Source organism: Esox lucius, chromosome 9 (genome assembly GCF_011004845.1).
Source record: "Esox lucius isolate fEsoLuc1 chromosome 9, fEsoLuc1.pri, whole genome shotgun sequence".
Lineage (NCBI taxonomy): Eukaryota > Metazoa > Chordata > Actinopteri > Esociformes > Esocidae > Esox > Esox lucius.
This window is the reverse complement of record NC_047577.1, coordinates 23,000,625-23,020,840: the sequence shown is the minus strand read 5'-3', so window position 1 is coordinate 23,020,840 and position 20,216 is coordinate 23,000,625. Positions and strand designations below refer to the sequence as shown.

Here is a 20,216-nt window from a genome sequence, read left to right as displayed (position 1 = left end):
ATACACCTTTTTGCCTGTAGACGGAAGTAGCCTTTTTCCTTGTGGGGATGCAGGGTAAAACATTCCTCGTTTTACAATCGTTCTGAGATAGTATAACAGTATATAGCATTGTATAAAGAATTGTTGATCCCTGTCATGTTAGTTATACATCAACACAAACACACTGCAGCCATGACACACACCTCGGCCAGGTCTTCAAAGCAGCTGCCCACCAGCGGATGTGGGCTCCCCTCATCGGTCATCTCCACTGTGTCTTCGATGAGGCCCAGCAACTTGAGTGTGACCTCATGGATGTCAACGATGCGGCTGAAGATGTTCTCCACGTCCTGCAGGACCATAATATGGAGACAAGCCAAGAAAGAGAGAGACAAGCCAAGAAAGACAGAGAGAGACAAGCCAAGAAAGACAGAGAGACAAGGTGAGAGAGAGAGAGAGAGGGGGGGACGACGACAAAATCAAGGATTAGCTCAGAACAAAACTCTGAATAATAGGCACTCAATTAATTGTTTTTTTTAAAACAAAATTTTAATATATATTTTGTTAGGCATTTTATGGATTATTGGACTGAACATTTTTGTTTTTGCTGAATCAACACTGGGCCCGATTTGAGTCCATGATTCAGCAGCTTAGTCTGCTGGACCACCATGGGTCACTTTAAAATGTATTCTAAAGAAGATTTTCACAAACCTTTCCTTGGGGGGGCCAGAGGAGAGGTTTGGAAACCACATAGTAGTGTGATTACATTAGGTAACTTTAGCTGAGGAGAAGACTGAACATTTGAAGAGCATGTTGTAAGGTAATGCTTAAATTTAACAAAACCGAATGACACTCACTCCGCTCCTCACTCCAGCTCCACTCACATACCTGTTCACACACCTGATCCAGTGGCCCACGGGTGCAAAACACAACAAGATTAGCAATGCAAACAAATGTTGAAAACACAACATTAACAAAAAGGAAACTACAACACCACAACAGTAGTATCAGCTGACAACATGACAGCATTAGCCCAGAATACAACAGCATTAACCCAAAACACAACAGCATTTGCAGAAACGCTGCATTTCAAGTTGCTCACAATGGAAGTGCTCCAGACCACTAGGGGCAGTGCAAAGTGGAATTAGTCTGGTTTCCACCAGACATCCGGCACTCTTACGTTATTGTTTATATCACCAGCTAGCTATCGTGAACACTTAAACTACTTTTTGCAATGCGTATGTTAACATTTCTGCCCCGCGAAAGATGTAGTAATGAACATTAATTCCCGATCGATGAAGAGGTCTGAAAAAGATGATTGGTGGCAGCACATGGTGACAACCATTAAACACACAAAGGTATGCAGTAAACATTTCATCGCCAGTGACTTCGCAGAGGAAAGTTGGGGGATTGTGTTACCTAAAAAAAAAGGTGTGGTTGGTGTGGTTCCTACAGTCTTCACACGGAATACTGCAGTCATATTCAAGAGAGACCTGCTGTTTGGGAAAGGTGACCCGAAACCACCTGCCCCTACAGAGGAAGACGAACGAGGAGAGAAATGTTAGCTAACAACGATGGACTGTGCAGTTTCTGATCAGATCAAGACACATGATTACTGTGCAGGCCCTGATCCCACAGCCCTGGATATGGCAAACCAGGAGAAAGCAAGGGAAATTCAGGAGCTTCAAAAAAAATCTGGAAAACCTGACAACACAACACTGCTTTTGTGTACATGGATTAACTGGGTCTGTCAAAGACATATTATTTTATAAGGCACAGAAATGTTTTCCTATCCAGCAATCCCACAGTCCTCCTGTATCTCCTACGATGTTATTCAAAACGAGGACACCAAATCTTACCACAAGTAAGCCTACTGAATGAATACAGTCTTAGCGTTAGTTATGCAAAGCAGTGTAGAATTGCAGTAAAACCTGAAATGTATAACTAATATAGTTGTGCATACCCTTGGAGAATTGGTAATATACAACTCCGGAAACAATTTAGAAACCACTGCACCTTTTTCTTTCCTTTTCAAAAAAATCTAAAAGAAAGGTTTTGAGTGAGGAACAGAAGCGTTCAATTTTCAGTGGTCTCTTAATTTTAACCCTTCTGTTCCTCACTCAAAACCTTCCTTTTCAACTTTTTTGGAAAAGAAAGAAAAAAGTGCAGTAGTCTCTTAATCTTTTCCGGACCTGTATGTACCATTTGTAAAGAAAACATGAGTGAACAGGCAAAACACGTCTTTTATTTCTTAGGAATTCACATTAAACTGTAGGTCATAACAGAATGGCACAATAATAAAACGTGTCAAAGAAAAAAAATGAACTGACCCCTGTTCAAAAGTCTGCATACCCTTTGTTCTTAATACTGTGTATTGCCCTCTTTAGAATCAATGACAGTGTGCAGTCTTTTGTAATAGTTGTCTATGAGGCCCTGAAACATTGCAGGTGGTATAGCTGCCCATTCGTCTTGGCAAAATGTCTCCAGGTTGTGCAGTCTTTGGCCGTCTTGCATGAACCACACGTTTGAGACCTCCCCAGTTAGGCTCGATGATATTAAGGTCAGGAGACTGTGACGGCCACTCCAGAACCTTCACCATGTTCTGCTGTAACCACTGGTGTCAACTTGGCCTTGTGCTTAGGGTAATTGTAGTGCTGGAAAGTCCAAAATCGCCCATGCCCAGCTTTCGTGCAGAAGAATGCAAAGTTTCTGCCAGTATTTTCAGATAACATGCGGCATTCATCTTGCCATCAATTTTCAAAAGATCCCCCGGGCCTTTAGAGCTCATATAACCCCAAAACATCAGTGAGCCACCACCATGCTTCACAGTGGGGATGGTATTCTGTTCACTATAGGCCTTGTTGACCCCTCTCCAAACAGTGCTTATGGTTGTGACCATAAAGCTCTATTTTGGTCTCGTCACTCCAAATTACAGTGTGCCAGAAGCTGAGGCGTGTCAAGGTGTTGTCAGGCGTATTGTAACCAGGCTTTTTTTGTGGGATTGGTGCAGTAAAGGCTTCTTTCTGGCAACTCGACCATGCAACTCATTTTTGTTCAAGTATCGTCGTATCGTGCTCCTTGAAACAACCACTGTCTTTTTCCAGAGCAGCCTATATTTCTCCTGAGGTTACCTGCAGGTTTCTCTTTGCATCCCAACCAATTCTTCTGGCAGTTTTGGCTGAAATCTTTCTTGGTCTACCTGACCTTGGCTTGGTATCAGAGATCACTGAATTGTCCACTTATAAGTGACTGAACAGTACTGACTGGCATTTGCAAGGCTTTGGATATCTTATATCCTTTTCTATCTTTATGAAGTTCCATTACTTTGTTACGTAGGTCTTTTAACAGTTCTTTTCTGCTCCCCATGGCTCAGTATCAAGCCTGCTCAGTGCATCCATGTGAGCGCTAACAAACTCATTGACTATTTATACACAGACACTAATTGCAATTTAAAAATGTTGCATGATCAGTCATATTTTCCAAATCAATGCCAAAATGTCTCAATTTCTGCCAGGGTATGCAAACTTATGAGCACAACTGCATCTGAAATTATCAGGATGTTACGACCTATATAGGCTGCAACATTAGCTATGTCAAGTCTAGTGCTTCTTGATACCTATAGAAGATGGGCAGTCATAGTAATGAGACTTCAAGCAAGCAGACAGCTCCATGTCATCCAAAGCTATTGGATGACATGGAGCAAATACTCCCTACTGGACTACTTAAAGCAAACACTCCCAGTCAGTTTCCTTCGGAAGATTTGTAACCTATGCCCTCCTTGTGGTGTTCCAGGATTTGATTGAGGTCAACAAAGACCAAGTTAGTTGAGTCACCAGTGCCAACACGTCCAAGATAAGTATTCCTTATGTTGTCAGTTACTGAAAACCAGTAACTGACAACATCATTGAATAAAGAATATTTATCATACTGTTATTTTTACTTGTGTTTAAATCTATTATTCTTTACTTTATTTGTGTTATAGACCCAACTTAATGCAAGGAGAACATAGTTAGGTCCGGAAATAATTGGACAGTGACAAGTTATTTTGTCCGTTTACCAAAATATATTAAAGTTACAGTTAAATAATGGATATGGGCTTAAAGTGCACTCTCCCCATTTAAATTTTTAATTTGAGGGTATTCACATCTTGAGCTTGATATTCACATCTAATCTCTTTTCTAGGGATCAAAAGTAATTGGACAATTGACACAAAAGCTGTTTCATGATACCTTTGTTATTTCTTCAATTGAGCAGGTAAAAGGTCAAGGTGTGTTCTAACCATACCCTATTCCATCAGCATACAAGTTAGTTGGTTTTCAAACCTCCATGCTATCAACTGGACCAAGCTTCACACCCTAAAGAACAAGGAGTAACATAACTTTTTGCAACAGACTTACTATCACATAGAATAACTAACGTATGTGCATTGTTTTGTGCACTGATAAGACTCATGTACTTGGCTCGTGCCAATGTTGTTCTGTCTCTGTGCCGCGGTGAACTGGTTGTGCAGCAGAAGTGTTGAGTAGTGAGAAGTATGCCGTCTGGTAAAGAAGAGCAACCAGGTAGTTACACATAGCACTTCCTGCAACACAGGACCAGTGGCTGTGAACCACTGTCACTGGTACAGAGTGCTTTAACACCATCCATAAAGTGACGAAAAACATTATGAAGTGCAGAAATGAAGAGGACATGTAATTTAACACAATGCATCCAGGTTAGGACTGATGACATGCACAACTCAGGCCATCAAGTTTGACTCTCTAAAAGCAAGACAGAGTAGGCCATAAAGACAACTAGAGCGGGTTAAAGGTTCTCTCCTGTTCAACAACCCTAAGTTATGTTACTGATGGAGTGATACAAAAATCTAGTGATAAAATTAAATGTTAACACTGTCTCCTACACATGTTGACCAGAATGAGTGTCCTACAAAATATGTTTTCTTAGCAATGTTGCTAGTATCTACAGTATCTATCATCTTTCCCTAGTCGCATGCTGTGCGGCTTTTCGCTCTTCCTCATGGACCTGTGACAGACAGCCTCCCCTGTCAGTGTATCTTTGTTAGATACTGCATAAAATATATGAAATAATAGTTATTGTTAGGCATTACAGCTCACTAGCATAATTATACTGCAGACTAACACAAATACAAACACTTAGAGCTAGATTCCCTCTAAGATAGTTAACATGAACTACCTAACATCAATGTTAAATTCACTGAGTAGCTAAGTAGTTCAATTAGCTAGCTAGCTAAAACGTGTGATTGCAACTTACCTTCATAGTTGTCCATGTAGCTTCCTACATACTTCTTGAACCCATTTTTCTTTTTGCTAGCTGGAGTCTCGGAAGCAGATTTAACTATTCGATGTACATCACTAATGTTAAGTTTAGGCACGTCCTGTAGACCTTGTAAAATAAAATAAAAACAGCTACATAGCGCTAACAATATTATCGCTACTGGTTTGTAATATGCAGAACTGGAAACTGACACACTGGTAAGAAGTGGCCGTGGAACGTTCGGTCATGGAATTGAAATCATTCCGAATTTCAAATCGCATACAACAAGTACATAGGTGGCGGGTACATACTGTTTAGTAAATAGTAAGCTACTATGCCAGTATTGGGACTGATTGGTGCATACTACCTCGTCATTGCATCTCAACATCAGATCATTTTGTCACATATTAACATCACGCCAAGTTTGAATATTTCACTAGATACCATTAAGCATTGTGTTGAACTGACTAACGTATGTTATGAAGTTTACTTCCACCACAAATAGCATCTATAAACTGTATGGCTTATGCCAGTTTAATAGCTCATCAGCCAGGAATAGGCCTACTAGTATCGTACAACCAGGAATTGTCATAAGAATTCAGTCATCTAGTCATCTGAACCTTAAGCTCCCTCCAAAGATTTCTAGGTGATTAAGGTCTGGAGATTGGCTAGGCCAATCCAGGACCTTAATGTGCTTCTTCTTGAGCCGTGTGTTTGTTGCCTCCTTTGTTGCCTTGGCTGTGTGTTTTGGGTCATTGTCATGCTGGAATACCTATCCACGACCCATTTTCGATGCCCTGGCTGAGGGAAGGAGGTTCTCACCCAAGTCATAGGCAGCATTCCTCCTCCTCCAAACACAGCGAGTTGAGTTGATGCCAAAGAGCTCGATTTTGGTCTCATCTGACCACAACAATTTCACTCAGTTCTCCTCTGAATCATTCAGATGTTCATTGGCCAACTTCAGACAGACTTATACGTGTGCTTTCTTAAGCAGGGGTGCTGCAGGATTTCAGTCCTTCACGGCGTAGTGTGTTACCAATTGTTTTCTTGGTGACTATGGTCACAGCTGCCTTGAGATCATTGACAAGATCCTCCCGTGTAGTTCTGGGCTGATTCCTCACCATTCTCATGATCATTGCTACTCCACGAGGTGAGATCTTGCATGGAGCCCCAGACCGAGGGAGATTGACAGTTCTTTTGAGTTTCTTCCATTTGAGAATAATCGCACCAACTGTTGTCACCTTCTCACCAAGCTGCATGGCGATGGTCTTGTAGCCCATTCCAGCCTTGTGTAGGTCTACAATCTTGTCCCTAATATCCTCGGACAGCTCTTTGGTCTTGGCCATGGTGGACAGTTTGGAATCTGATTGATTGCTTCTGTGGACAGGTGTCTTTTATACAGGTAACAAGCTGAGATAATGAGCACTCCCTTTTAGAGTGTGCTCCTAATCTCAGCTCATTACCTGTATAAAAGACACCTGGGAGCCAGAAATCTTTCTGATTGAGAGGGGATCAAATACTTATTTCACTCATTAAAATGCTAATCAACTTATAACATTTTTGACATGGGTTTTTCTGGATTTTTTTGTTGTTATTTTGTCTCTGACTGTTCAAATAAACCTACCATTAAAATGATAGACTGATCATTTCTTTCTCAGTGGGCAAACGTACAAAATTAGCAGGGGATCAAATAATTTTTTTACCTCATTGTATTTAATTTCATGGCACAACAATATTCAGTGTTTTTTCATTCGTGAATGACTTATTTTACGTTGAGTGACTTCACTTGATATTTCAACCACAGGTAAAACACCAAAAGAAAAAAAAATCTTGCACTGCCCCTAGTGGTCTGCAGCACTTCTTTTGTGAGCAACTTGACATGCAGTGCTTCTGGAAATGCTGTTGTGTTCTGGGCTAATGCAGCTGTGGTGTGTACCAATGTTATGGTGTTGTGAGGTAATGCTATTGTGTTGTCACTTAATGTTGTGGTGTTGTAAGCTAATGCTGTTGTGTTGTCACTTAATGTTGTGATGTTGTGAGTAGTTGACTGTTTTCTGAAATTCAGTGTTTTTTATAAAAATTTCATTTTTGTTAATGTTGATGTGTTTTCAACCTCTGTTTGCATCGCTAATCTTGTTGTGTTGTGCACCTGTGGGCCACAATTTCCTGTACTGCTCCCCTGCCCTTCACCAGGCAGATAATTTTTTTTGGAAACGGGAGGCGTCCAAGTTGGGAGGAGGGAGGAGCAGAGCAAAAGTAGAAGGAACGAAAGGGAGTGTCGGGGGGAGATAAACGATCAAAAGTCAGGCGTGTTGGAAGACCACCAATGTAAGTCCGTGTGTGCACGAGTCTATCTCGATCAGAACTCACGTGATGGGAGAAAAGCATGGCATTGGAGGCGAAGGGCTCGCGGAAAACTTTGATGATGAGGTTAAGATCACGCAGGTACTGCCGGACCTCTGCCATGAAGGTCTTGACAAGGTCGTAGTAGGTCTGCTCCTCACTGGCAGAAGGCTCCTCGTCCATCAGGGGGAAACCACTGATGTCCTCCTCATCCTGGTGGAACATGTCCATGAGAACCTAGGGGAACAGAGGACACCAGGGACATTCTTATAACTTACTCCAAGAGGGCTGTCACTGTTCATTTCGGAAGCCATTTTAATTATTATCAGTCAGAAATCTTCAGAGACTCAAGTGTCTCTCTCTCACACACGGACACGGGCAGTAGTTTTAGAAAGGCACACAGACATTCTTGATCATTATTTCAGCTTATGCTTTCTCACAACGACACACACGTAGCCAATAACAGCAGCCTTTATAAACCAAGCATATTTAGAAGAGCAGCTTAGAATACAATACAATGCATATGCACATTGGCAGTACTCTCACCTTATCCGCACACATTGCCACCGTAATGTCCTGCTGCGAGATCTCATAGTGGCGAATGTTCCTCACGTAGTTCCCTGCCAGCTTCAGGATGTCTGCTGAGATGTACTCCAACACCGCCACAATGTACACCGAGACTTGGTGGTCAATTTTGTACCCTAGTACCTCCTGAACAAGAGAGGAATTATGATAAAATATAGACTATAATGTTCACCGACACCTTTCAATCGATGTCCCTCCAGAACTTAAAAAGAAAAGATAAAGGGAACATTGACTATGGGTGAAAGCAGGGTAAGTGTGATTTGTATTGTTAAACAAATGTAAACAGAGTATGCCTTAGTAGTACCCAGAATTAATAAAGTGCTTTTTCAGAGTAAGAGTGTGTTTCAGTTTCACATCATTAAACAGCAAATTAGTACAACTTGTACTTTCCCACAGTTATGTGAGACAGCAAACCAGTTAACAAGTACTTGTGGATCAGATCCATGTTTTAAAACCCATGTTGGATTAAGCAATAAGTAGCATTGTAAAATGTACATTTACATTTCACTAAATTATCAGGAACTCTTATCCAGTGGAATGTAAAGGAGCAATTACTGTTATGCAAATGAGGTTTGAGATTAGAAATTACAAAAGGAAATCAGTCAAATAAAAAATTCACTGGACCAAAGTCTATAGAGAAAATAGCTTTGGTAAGCACAGAAAATATCATGCTTTTTTTATTTCAGCTCATTACACATGGAATCAATACTTAAATTAACAAAAACAAACAACATGCAAAGTCAGTCATCAGATGTTCGTCCTGGCTATTCAACCAGTGACTAATTCCAAAAACAGTTCTGTGTCTCCCCCTAGTGGTTGCTGAGAAAACTGGCCACTTTTTTTTTTAGCCTGCACTCAGCAGGAAACAAAATTGAAAACCCAGCTTAACGCAGGGCTCTACACAGTGCTAAAATGTACTTGCGTGTGCAACTAAAAATATATGTGTAGGAATATAGAAAAGATAGCATTGGCATATTAGCATACCTAACACGTGATGTTGCAAGGGCACAAATGTGGGGAGGTTTGGTGTAGGGAAGGTTCTCATCTGCTCTTGGTGTTTAAATCCTCCCAGCTGTGGTAATGTCTTGTAATGTAGCTTGCAAAACTCTGAAGTATACTATTTGCCCAAAAGTATGAGGACACCCCAACTAATTATTGAGTTCAGGTGTTTCAGCCAAATCCATTGCTCACAGGTGCATAAAATCCAGTACATAGCCATGAAATCTCCATAGACAAACATTGACAGTACGATGGATCGTACTGAAGAGCTCAGTGACTTTAAACATGGTACTGTCATAGGATGACACCTCTGTGAAATTTCTGCCCTACTAGATCTGCCCCGGTCAACTGTAAGTGCTATAAATTGTGGAAGCGTCTAGGAGCAATAACAGACCAACTACGAAGTGGTAGACCACGGAAACTCAGACAGCGGGCCCGCAAAGTGCTGAAGCACATAGCAGATAAAAATCGCCTATCATCTGTTGCATCACACACCACAGAGTACCAACATCTGCACAAGAACTGTGCGCTGCGAGTGTCAGGAAATGGGTTTCCATGGCCGAGCAGATGTATGCAAGGCTCACATCAACATGCGCAATGCCAAGCGTCAGCTGGAGGGCTGTAAAGCATGTCGCCACTGAACTCTGGATAGGAAATGTGTTCTCTGGAGTGATGTGTGTGGTACATGCCAGGAGAACGCTACCTACTGGAATGCATAGCGCCTACTCTAAAGTTTGGTGGAGGAGGGATAATGGTCTGGGGCTAATTTTTAGGTTTTAGACTAGGCCCATTAGGTCCAGCAAAGGGTCATCTTATTGCTATAGATACAAAGTCATTTAAGACAACTGGATGCTTCTTTGTGGCAACAGTTTGGGGAAGGCCCTTTCCTGCTCCAGTATGACTGTGTCCCTGCGCATAAAGTGGGGGTCCAGAAACACATGGTTCGACAAACTTGAGTGGCCTGCACAGAGCCCTGACATCAACCCCACTGAACATCTTTGGGATGAACTGGAGCGGTAATTGCAAGCCAGTCTTTCTCAACCAACATCAGTGACAGACCTCATAAATGCTCTTTTGGCTGAATGGGCACAAATTCCCCCAGAGACACTCCAAAATCTTGTGACACCCAACACTGTGGTGGCTGTTATAGCGGCAAAGGGGGGACACTACATATTAATGGCCGTGAATTTTGGAATGGGAAGTCCAACAAGTTCATATAGTTCCAGGTACTTTTGGCCACATAGTGTATATGCAGTTCACACGTTCTGCCACAAAATCATAGAAGCAAATCAGGCAATGACTGCAGAAGCAAATAGTATCAGACACTGCATGCTCCCAGCTAATATTTAATCCACACATTATTGAAATTATCCCAACCCTGTTTAACCGCTACAGTCTTAAAAGCAAAACTGAACACATTTGACAAATTCATTTTCAGCGCGTTGCTTGCACAGTCTTTGGTGCAAGCATTTGATCATCAGCTGATACGACTGGGCTTGCTTGTGGACAAGTTACCTCAGTTCAGCAATTGTGCCTGCTACACAGAAAATGTAAACAGAGTTAGAACATCATTTGGATCCATTTGTTAATTGTATTATAAAGTAACAGCATTACCATTTTGCAAAGGCACATATATGCCATTAAAGGAGGATTACACTAAAGATATATAATTTTCAGGACACCATTTTTTTTATTCTGATATGATTGAATGCAGCCTTGTCCCACAGGCAACCATCCAATCTGGGCGAGGCTGAACTAATATGCACCAGCACATTTGCTCTTTTAACACCTTACTGCAGCAATGCAGCTGTACTGTGAGGCAGTGTGGTAGACCAGGAGCACTATATATACACACATTTCAAATCAATGACCGCATACAACTCTGCTGGTTCCAGTCTTTGGCTAATCTTCTGGCTGTTAAAAGCCTACATGTGTTGCTCACAGGTAGCTTCACTGTGATTGCCCACTGAATATGACCCTGGTTTTCCAGAACCAATATTTTTTTTTTTATATTCAAGTGGCCACCTTTCTTCCCGAAAAGTCTGCACCACTTTATGTTATGTTTGGGACTGCGGCTTACCTTCAGCAGCGGGTGGATCTTATCCACAGGCAGGGCCAGTGGATTCCTCCTCTTCCTCTTTTCGATTGCTGCCTGGGCGTCAGCAATGGCCCACTTATCAATGGGGTGGGGAAAACTCTTCTGTACTCGCTCCTGATGGTGGATAAAATGGGGGGGGGGGGGGGGGGGGGGGGTGAGGGGTTACAAGAGTAACTGCAAGAGAGCAAAGGCTCGACATTAAGTTTCATAATGTTCAACAAACAAATAGCACCGTGAAGTACACAACTTTTGGACAGTCCTATGGGCCTGGTTCAAAAGTATTAGACTACCATAGTGAATAGGGTGCCATTTTGGATACAAGCAAGACAAGCCCAACTGCATTAGGAATTCTCTCTAACGCATGTTCCCTAGTACTCCATTTAATCTGCATTCATAGGCAAGCCAAACATACCTCCTCCTCCTTCAAATTCTCATATGACACTTGACATAAACATTTCCATGCCTTTACCATAAAAGACATTCCACATGGGACTACTTATGTAACAGTTCCGGTCAATGGGTTTAAGGGTGAACGAACGCCTATGACTGTTTATGTCAAGTGTTTTGTCACATCTCCTCTGCAGGCACTATCAGAACTCCCCTTTTGTGGCAGGTGAGTTAGGCTAACAGCTAGACAATACATCTACAGTATATGCACGGAAACCTTTATAAGCACTACATATCCATTCATATACGCTAATTTCAGTCACCTCAAGCTGACATAGTCTGATGCATATGCATTTACATTTGTTTCTGTTAGGTTACACACACACACACACACACACACACACACACACACACACACACACACACACACACACACACACACACACACACACACACACACACACACACATATATATACATATACATATACATATATATATACATATATATATACATATATACATACATATATATATACATATATACATATGTATATATACACATATATATGTTAGAATAAAACATGAAAGATGTGGCTACGAAGTAATTATGGCCAAATTTATGAATGCGTTATGTAGTCCTTATGTACAAAGACATAAACCAGTTTCCCAAACCCGGTCCTAGGGCCTCCCAGCAGTGGACGTAGTAGCTTTTAGCCTATTACTGACACAGATGAATCAAAACATTAAAGGGTGACAATGAGTTGCTTTAATCTGACATCTAATGCTAGGGCAAAAACCGAAACGAGCATCTCTGGGAGGGCCCAAGAGTTTGAGAAATGTGGACAAACAATACAAATTCCCTGCAATCTGTTAGATTCAAAGGGTCACAAATTACAATACACACACATACAAATGAGTGTGGTCAGTCTCCATTCCAGGCAGGTCAAAGGGTTAAAGAGGAAGGTCAGGTCAAGGACCGAAGTTCAAAGGTTATAGACAGGGAGAGGTCAACAGAACATGGGAGGAGTAAACATGGTAAAAAAATAAATTTAAAAAAAGACCACGTATCCATGGTTTGACTTTACCATGCCCCATGGCTGACGCCATGGACAATAAAAGCACCTGCGAATTTCACGTGATCCATCTGCTCGCAAAATTGAGTCGAGGTGGACGAAACAAAAACAAAAGCAAGATTTCAGATTTTTTCTGCATTTTGTGTTGTCAGTTATCAAAGCAGAAACAGAAAGTAGTGACAGTAAATTAAACATTGTGTTGAGTGACAAGAAAACTTTTTTTTTTTAACAGGTAATAAACAAATATGCAATGCTCCTCCTTCTGTTCAAATGCTTTCTAAACAATCTGAAAGAAATAAGCAAATATGCAAAGTAATGTTATGGCAAAACATAAGGATTTGATTTCATTTGCAGGCAAACGAAGTTTGACAGAAACTGTGTGGAGAAATATTGAATATTAAACACCACAAAGAATGATAATTTCCCTTTTTGGGGTTGGCACATCATTACCTTCCTCTTCTGGTGCAACACTGACATGACAGCAGCTGTTGTAAAAAATATATATATATCTGCTACTGGAAAAAATATTACACTATATGGCCAAAAGTATGTGGACACCTAACCATCACACCCACATGAGCTTGCTATATGTCCCATTCTGAAACCATGGGCATTAAAATGGAGAATTGTCTAATTGTCCAACTGTCTAAAATGTCTTTGCATCCTGTAGCATTAAGATGACATTTCACTGGAACTAAGGGACATGGTCTAGGGCTGTATTTCAGGGTTTGGACTCCTCCTCTAGACTTTAGAGTAGGCACTTCGCAATTTGCTTCCGCTACACCCAGATTCGTCCATCAGGCTGCCAGATAATGAAGCATAATTAATCACTCCAGAGAACACATTTCCACCGCTCCAGAGTCCAGTGGTGGCATGTTTTAGACCATTCCAGCCGACACTTGGCATTGCACTGCCATTGCCCGCACATGTTGTTGTGAGACTCACATACAGCTGCTCCGCCATGGAAACCTATTTCATGAAGCTACCAAACACAGTTCTTGTGCAGATATTGCTTCCAGAGACAGTTTGGAACTCTGTGGGGAGTGATGCAACAGATGATAGGCGAATATTACGCAGTACAAGCTTCAGCGTTCGGCGGGCCTACTCTTTGACTTTGCATGGCCTACCACTGTGGCTCGGCTGTTGTTGCTCTGAGACACTTCCACTTCACAATTCTAGCACTAACAGTTGACTGGGGCAGATCTAGTAGAACAGAAGTTTCACAAAGAGACTTGTGGCAAAAGTGGCATCCTATGAAAGTCGCTGAGCTCTTCAGTACGACCCATTTTACTGCCATGTTTGTCTGTGGAGGACTCATGGCTATGCGCTGGGTTTTAGGCACCTGTAGCTGAAATAATTTATAGGGGTGTCCCGCCATTTCTACCCAAATCCTTTTCTAGGTTTGGCAGACATGGTTTCATTAGAGTCTCATTGGAAATTCATAATATCATGGCCATTATCGCAGTTCCATTTGCTGGCTTAATATATTCACTCCTGTCAGCCAAAAAAAAATTAATTATGTTTTGTTCACTGAGAAAAAAAGCAAATGGCTAGCTAATCAAAGGGTTCTGCTCATAAAACCCAAATATAAAAATGTATGAAATCTTTTAGAGCTACAATTTTGTTGTATTTAATGTTTGAACAGACACTGAAATGAGTGTTATCAATGCAAAACGGTCAACCTCAATTCCTAGCCTATATATAAGGATCCAAGCGACAGCACTTCCCACACAGCTTCGCAAAGAAAGTGCGCTTCTCTCCACTGCTTTATAAATGTCTGTACACCTCACACACAAGACTGACCCAAACATTTTGTAACGTAAAACACAGCTACTGCGATCTTCTATGTTCCATCAGTTCTATTTGGGCTAACTCTGTAGCATCTCTTAAATGACACACATGATAGTGATAGGAACGCTGTGATGCCACCTAATCATAAAGAGTTTATGATTATTCTTGTTTTTAAGGATGTATTCCCAGGCATTTGTGCGGTTATGATTGAGACAATGAGAAAAGATAGGAGTTTTTGTTGAAAGAGCCACAGTCAGATTGCAGCAGCAACACACATGCACCTGTGCATCAGGGGCAGCAGCTTCTCAGGTTTTTTCCCAGAGCTACCAACTGTTATTGTTTTTGGTCCATGTCAGCAGAACTCGACTGACACTCTGTTAAAAGGGGGTCAGTCCAGTATTTAGGACCAGATGGTGTGAAATTACTGGTGACAGGAGATAAGTGGTGCTCCTCACCTCTACGTCCTGCACACTGCGTGGCTGCGCCTGGCAGAGCATGCTGAGCAGTAGCAGGATGAGCTCCTCGATGTACTGCAGCGCCTCCTCCTGGGACGACAGCTTGGGATGCACCTGGCTCAGCACCTTCAAAGACAAAAACAGGGGAAGAAAGAGACAAAAAGTGATAGGCAGAATGACAGAGGAACAGTATGAATTGATATTCAGTATGAACTGATTAAACAAAAAATGAACAGTTAAAAATATTGGATTAATAGAAGAATAAGCATCTGACAAGTCAAATAATGAACTGTGATTAATAGCGCTATCTAATGTGGGTTGTTGTAGGCCTGTAACAATTGTTTAATAATTGTCAAACCGCAGGTTCTTTTGACATGATCGCAGTTTGTTGAAATGCGGTTAAGGCATTTTTTTTATATTACCATCTAAAAGATATTACCAACATTTCACAGCATCAATATAGACAACACCAAACATAAATCTGCGGTGTATTTGTTACTCAACACGACATCATTATCGCTTTCAAAGATCAAGGACGTTTCCAACTTTGTACCACCAAAAAGAAACAGCCTCTTCTAAAGTAGAAAATCGTGGCTGCTTCGGCGCTATCATTTTGAGTAAAGAAATAAGTCAAATGCCAGCATACCCTTTTTCTTATTTCTTATTAATGACAACATCCACAGGAATACAGTAACACATTTTTATCTGGTAGATTTTGTAATATTTACACAAATATTATTGTTAAAGAAATACAGCCGTCCGCGGACAGCATTCTAAACCCAGGAAGGCCATCGATGGCCGCTATGGGTTCTAAAGGGTTTTAATGAACCCTGTGTTCTGTGTACACACTTAACTCTCACATTTAGAACAACCTACATAATTCCTCCTTCCAGATTAAAAGGTATAAATAACTGCCTTATTAATTGCCAGCTATAATACCATGTGGACTAACTCAAAAGTAGCCTACTGTACACAAGGCAGCGTTTAACAGCAGTAGAGAGGAAGCATGCGTGACCAGTAACTTGACTTACGTTGCAGACTGCAAAAATGGTTACAAAGCTTGGTAGGATGCTTCTGTTTGATTTGATATAAAAAATAACTTGTTTTTAATCTTGGTGCTGAGCTAGTGTCTAACAGCTTAAAAGGTATGACTATAGGGTAAACCCCGATTATGTGTATTTGCTGGAACATCCAAATCACACCACTGAAATCATGGAACACTCTTTTAGGTCTCCCCTTTAGAATAAGACCACCCCCAACGTTGATGGTTAATTTGAGAGTGGATACTACTTTGACCTGTGCAAGATGTTAGTCGATAGAAAAACCCAGAGGAGGAAAAAGAGGTGGTACTTTTGTCCAAGTGAATAGGCTACAAAATTGTGTATTTGCCGGTCTCTCACTGTGGTTATGATGGAGATAACTAGTTGATTTCAACGCCAGTGCAAAGGTCCAAATCGAGAGGAGCTTTTGGAAAATACGATAAATTAAATTACATGTCTGTTCCCACTCACTGGCACTGAAATTAACCCATTTCAATGCAAGGACTGATGGGACAGACCCGCGAAGACGAGTCGTTCTCGTCTCATGAAACCATTCTGATACTGGACGGCTAACAGCAGAACAGCTTTTTTGCTTTGCAGCACGCTGGGTTTACGCGGGTTTAAGCAAGATGACGAGTCACTCTTGTCACTCCTGTCCAATCAGAAGTCTTCTGTGTTTACACGTCACCTTTTGGTATCGCCGCAGCTCGCTTGGAACCTTAACTGAGCAGGGACAAAAAAAAGCATCTGGTACCAGGTGTTACGCTAACATTTGCCCAGTGGAAAGCAGAATAGGCGGGGGGAGCAGAGTCGAGCTGGTACATAGCAGTGGAAAAGCTCCAAAGCGAGTAGAATCGAGGCGAGGCAAGTAGAGTTGAGTCGTTCTCATGCAGTGGAAGAGAAACAATACTTTCAATGATTCCAGATGTGTGTGCCTTTTGCTTACTTTACGATCACGTTAGTTGTGCCTACCTCGAATGATTTCTTGCTCAATTTCACCCAAAAAGAGTCGCAGTGTTTCGTTATGCAAACTTTCGTTCGTTCCGATCCTTCATATAGAAACAATCACAACTGTTTGCTGAAGTTAATTTACTATGTGGTTAGTCTATCAGGGAATTTGTGGAGTGGGAAATGGGTGCTGCGCTCGCAGATGGAGGAGTAGGTAGAGTGAGAGGTCTACAAAATGGAAGAACTCATTATATTTCCCAAAGTTAAATGCATGTGGTGTCAAATTAAAGATGTGCTCTTTAAAATAGTTAACTTTATTTTTATTGTAATTTCTATTGGTTCTTAGTTTTTGTGCTATATCTGTTTGTTTGAAATGTGTAAAAATAATATTTATTTTGAGAATTCTCAGTACTCTATAGCAGTATTTAAGAATTATATTGGGGTCTAAAGGGTTAAAAACATATTGTGCTCTATTCAATCAATCACATTTATTTGTAAAGCCCTTGTTACAACAGCAGTTAGGGGAAGAGACAATAGATTTTATTTAGCATATTTAGAACAGAAGTTCACCTTCATTTCAATCTTTTCATGCTTCCAATGTTATGGTAGGCCTAATTGTTGTGTCGACCACCTGTCGCTGCTGCACAAAAACCAACTCCACCTATACTTTGTCATGGCTACCACAGATACAATTCCCTAACAATTCCTCAAGTGAACTGGGATGGCTTTAAAAAAAAAAAAAAAAGCTAACAGATGGAGGAAATGTTATATCTGCAACTGAAATAACGACAATCTGTTTTAATTAAATAACAAGCAATATGTAATCATCTTAACTCACAGTTTATTAAACCATTTTTGTTTATGATCGTGTTTGGACCTGGTCAGTTTAACCAACGCACAAGTAGAGCACAGGCGAAAGGGCTAACAAGCAAAATAACTTCACTTTTGAGTAACAGACTGCAACTTCCAATCCAGCACCTATGCCCTGCAGATTTTCTCAGAAATCCCCTCATGGTGATGGCTGAAGACAAAACTCAGAGGGTAATCATGTTATAAAACATACAACAAGAACAACAAGAAGGTAACCTAATGCAAGAAAACAATAACAATTGTAGATAGAGTGAGAGGAGTGCTGCAACCAGTGTGAAATGTCCAATATTCCCTTTCACGATAAACCAGCAAATAAAAAGTATGTTGGCCAAATGGAATTCCATTGCAGAAAGTATTTTTTTGCCTAGTATAATAGTGGAAGAGAGCATTGCAGAATAATTGGGAGATCGATAAGAATTGTGAGATAAAGTCAGTAGAAGGAAGTTAAACTGCTGTTGGAAATCCCTCCATGCTGAACAAAACACAGAACTAGGGCTTCGGTTCATACAACTGCAGTAAATGTTATTATGACAAGTTAAATTTGAATGGGCTTTTTTTAAATATACTGCTGTCTCACACAAAAGATATTGACAAGAGCTAAGAAAAAGTTTTAGGCATTTATAAAGACAACCACAATTTTATCATACAAATGAATATGCAATTTATGCATAATAACACGAAAAAAACAATCCTACTAATTCTTTATAATGCATAAAAACAAATCTCCTAGCATTTTCTGCAGCAGACTTTGTTCATGTCTACAGGCTCACATTAATCATTCTGCCTGAAACTGAAGAAATGCCAATCAGGAGAGGAAACATTTTTCTTGCCCACTGTCATTTAAATAATGAGAAAAAGGATAGTAGCGAAATAGGAAACAAATATCTCAAAAGGTTTACATAAGAATTAAAAAAAATGTATGGCTTAAGAAGGCCCTGTTCAATTTTATAAGCTTTTCTATTCTCTTGAAATTTACTACAGTGGAATACAATTTGTGGTGTAATCTGCGGTGAAGTCATACTGTGCAAGACTTGTTGAAATAAGGCCTACTACGGTTTAATTATTAATTTCAAATTAAATGTATATTTATAAAGTTTTACTTAAGTGTGCCATATAATTGGTTTACTAATGTGTTTACAATACTCACGCAAATGTAACACTCCATGTGCACACTACATACGCCTCCTTCATGGTTAAAAAAAGATGATGGTTCTTAGACAAGGTGGTTGGGACAATGTGTAATAATTTCCAGCATAATGAAAAAGCAACAAGAACTGTCTGACAGATCAGGAACACACTACAGAAGGTTGGTGCAGATGAATCAGCCACTAGCATTCAGAGAAAACTGCATGAGCCGAACAAACTGGACTGCAAGGTGCAAAATCATAGTAAGCCTTATTAAGATTTGGCCTGAAAAAAACCAGATGACACAAACATTTATTAACATGTACTACAATGATGGCAAGAGGAAAGTGTGGAAAGAAAAACGGAACTGGCATACCAAGTTATCTGCGAAACAGAGTGAAGAGGGTGTTGTGTTTTTTGGCTTGTATGGATAACACTGGAACTGGCTCAATTGTCTTTGTTCATGATGTTGATGGCAGCAGTAGGATGATTTCAACAAAACTTGTGTTCAAATATTGATGGACTGTATATAGGGCATGCTATGCTTTACCGACAGGAGATTAAATTAAAAAAGATTGAAGAGATAGTTTTGCTGAAATGTCTGGATTTAAACCCATGCTGCAGAACCATTTTTGCACTGGAGCTAGCAGTTAGGCTACAGAACGACCCTACATCACCCCATACAATTGTGTAACAACATTTAATGCAATGGTTTAAAAAAAAAAAAAATGAAATGGTTTATAAAAAATGCAATGGCAAATTAATGTGCAAACAGATTTGTAAAAAGTCATTAAAAAAACAGAACTGCATCCAATAACATGGTTCATGATCTGCAGATTTTACATTGAATTTCTATCAAATGTAAATCAATACACAATCAACTAATGAGAAGCAGAATTGTAAACCAGTTGGTTTCAAAGTGAATGCTGATGGGATGAAAGTTGTGGTATATAAAACCCTATACCACAGGTTGAACTACTTTCTTTAATGGTAAATTACCTTGGTAATTGATTTAAAATGGCAATAAGCTAAATGGTTTTTGGTATGAAGCCAATACACCACAGCAGGATCAGGAGTGGTTAGCAAAGGTATATTGGCCATATACAGAATACAGACATTTTCTCAGTTAGGCAGTTGTATTCAAATCTGGCCCTCAAAGCCAGATCCACTTGATTTTTCCAATGCAACTCCTTAATAAGGGACTTAGCCTTCTGTTCTACCGGATCATTAATTGCATCCAAAGGGTCAAA

The 20,216-nt window shown here is 40.4% G+C and overlaps 1 protein-coding gene across 4 annotated transcripts in view; it reads right to left on the bottom strand.

The window, feature by feature from the left end:
• LOC105026828 (son of sevenless homolog 1) overlaps window positions 1-20,216 on the bottom strand; it is a 100,815-nt gene that overhangs the window by 62,809 nt on the left and 17,790 nt on the right. For all 4 annotated transcript variants that reach the window (XM_029122203.2, XM_029122204.2, XM_013132984.4 and 1 more), the window contains exons 2-6: window positions 14,984-15,109; window positions 11,258-11,389; window positions 8,140-8,304; window positions 7,621-7,830; window positions 183-326 (exon numbers count right to left, since the gene is read on the bottom strand). In XM_029122203.2, coding sequence (XP_028978036.1) covers window positions 183-326; window positions 7,621-7,830; window positions 8,140-8,304; window positions 11,258-11,389; window positions 14,984-15,109 — 777 coding nt within the window. The remainder of the gene's footprint in view (window positions 1-182; window positions 327-7,620; window positions 7,831-8,139; window positions 8,305-11,257; window positions 11,390-14,983; window positions 15,110-20,216) is intronic.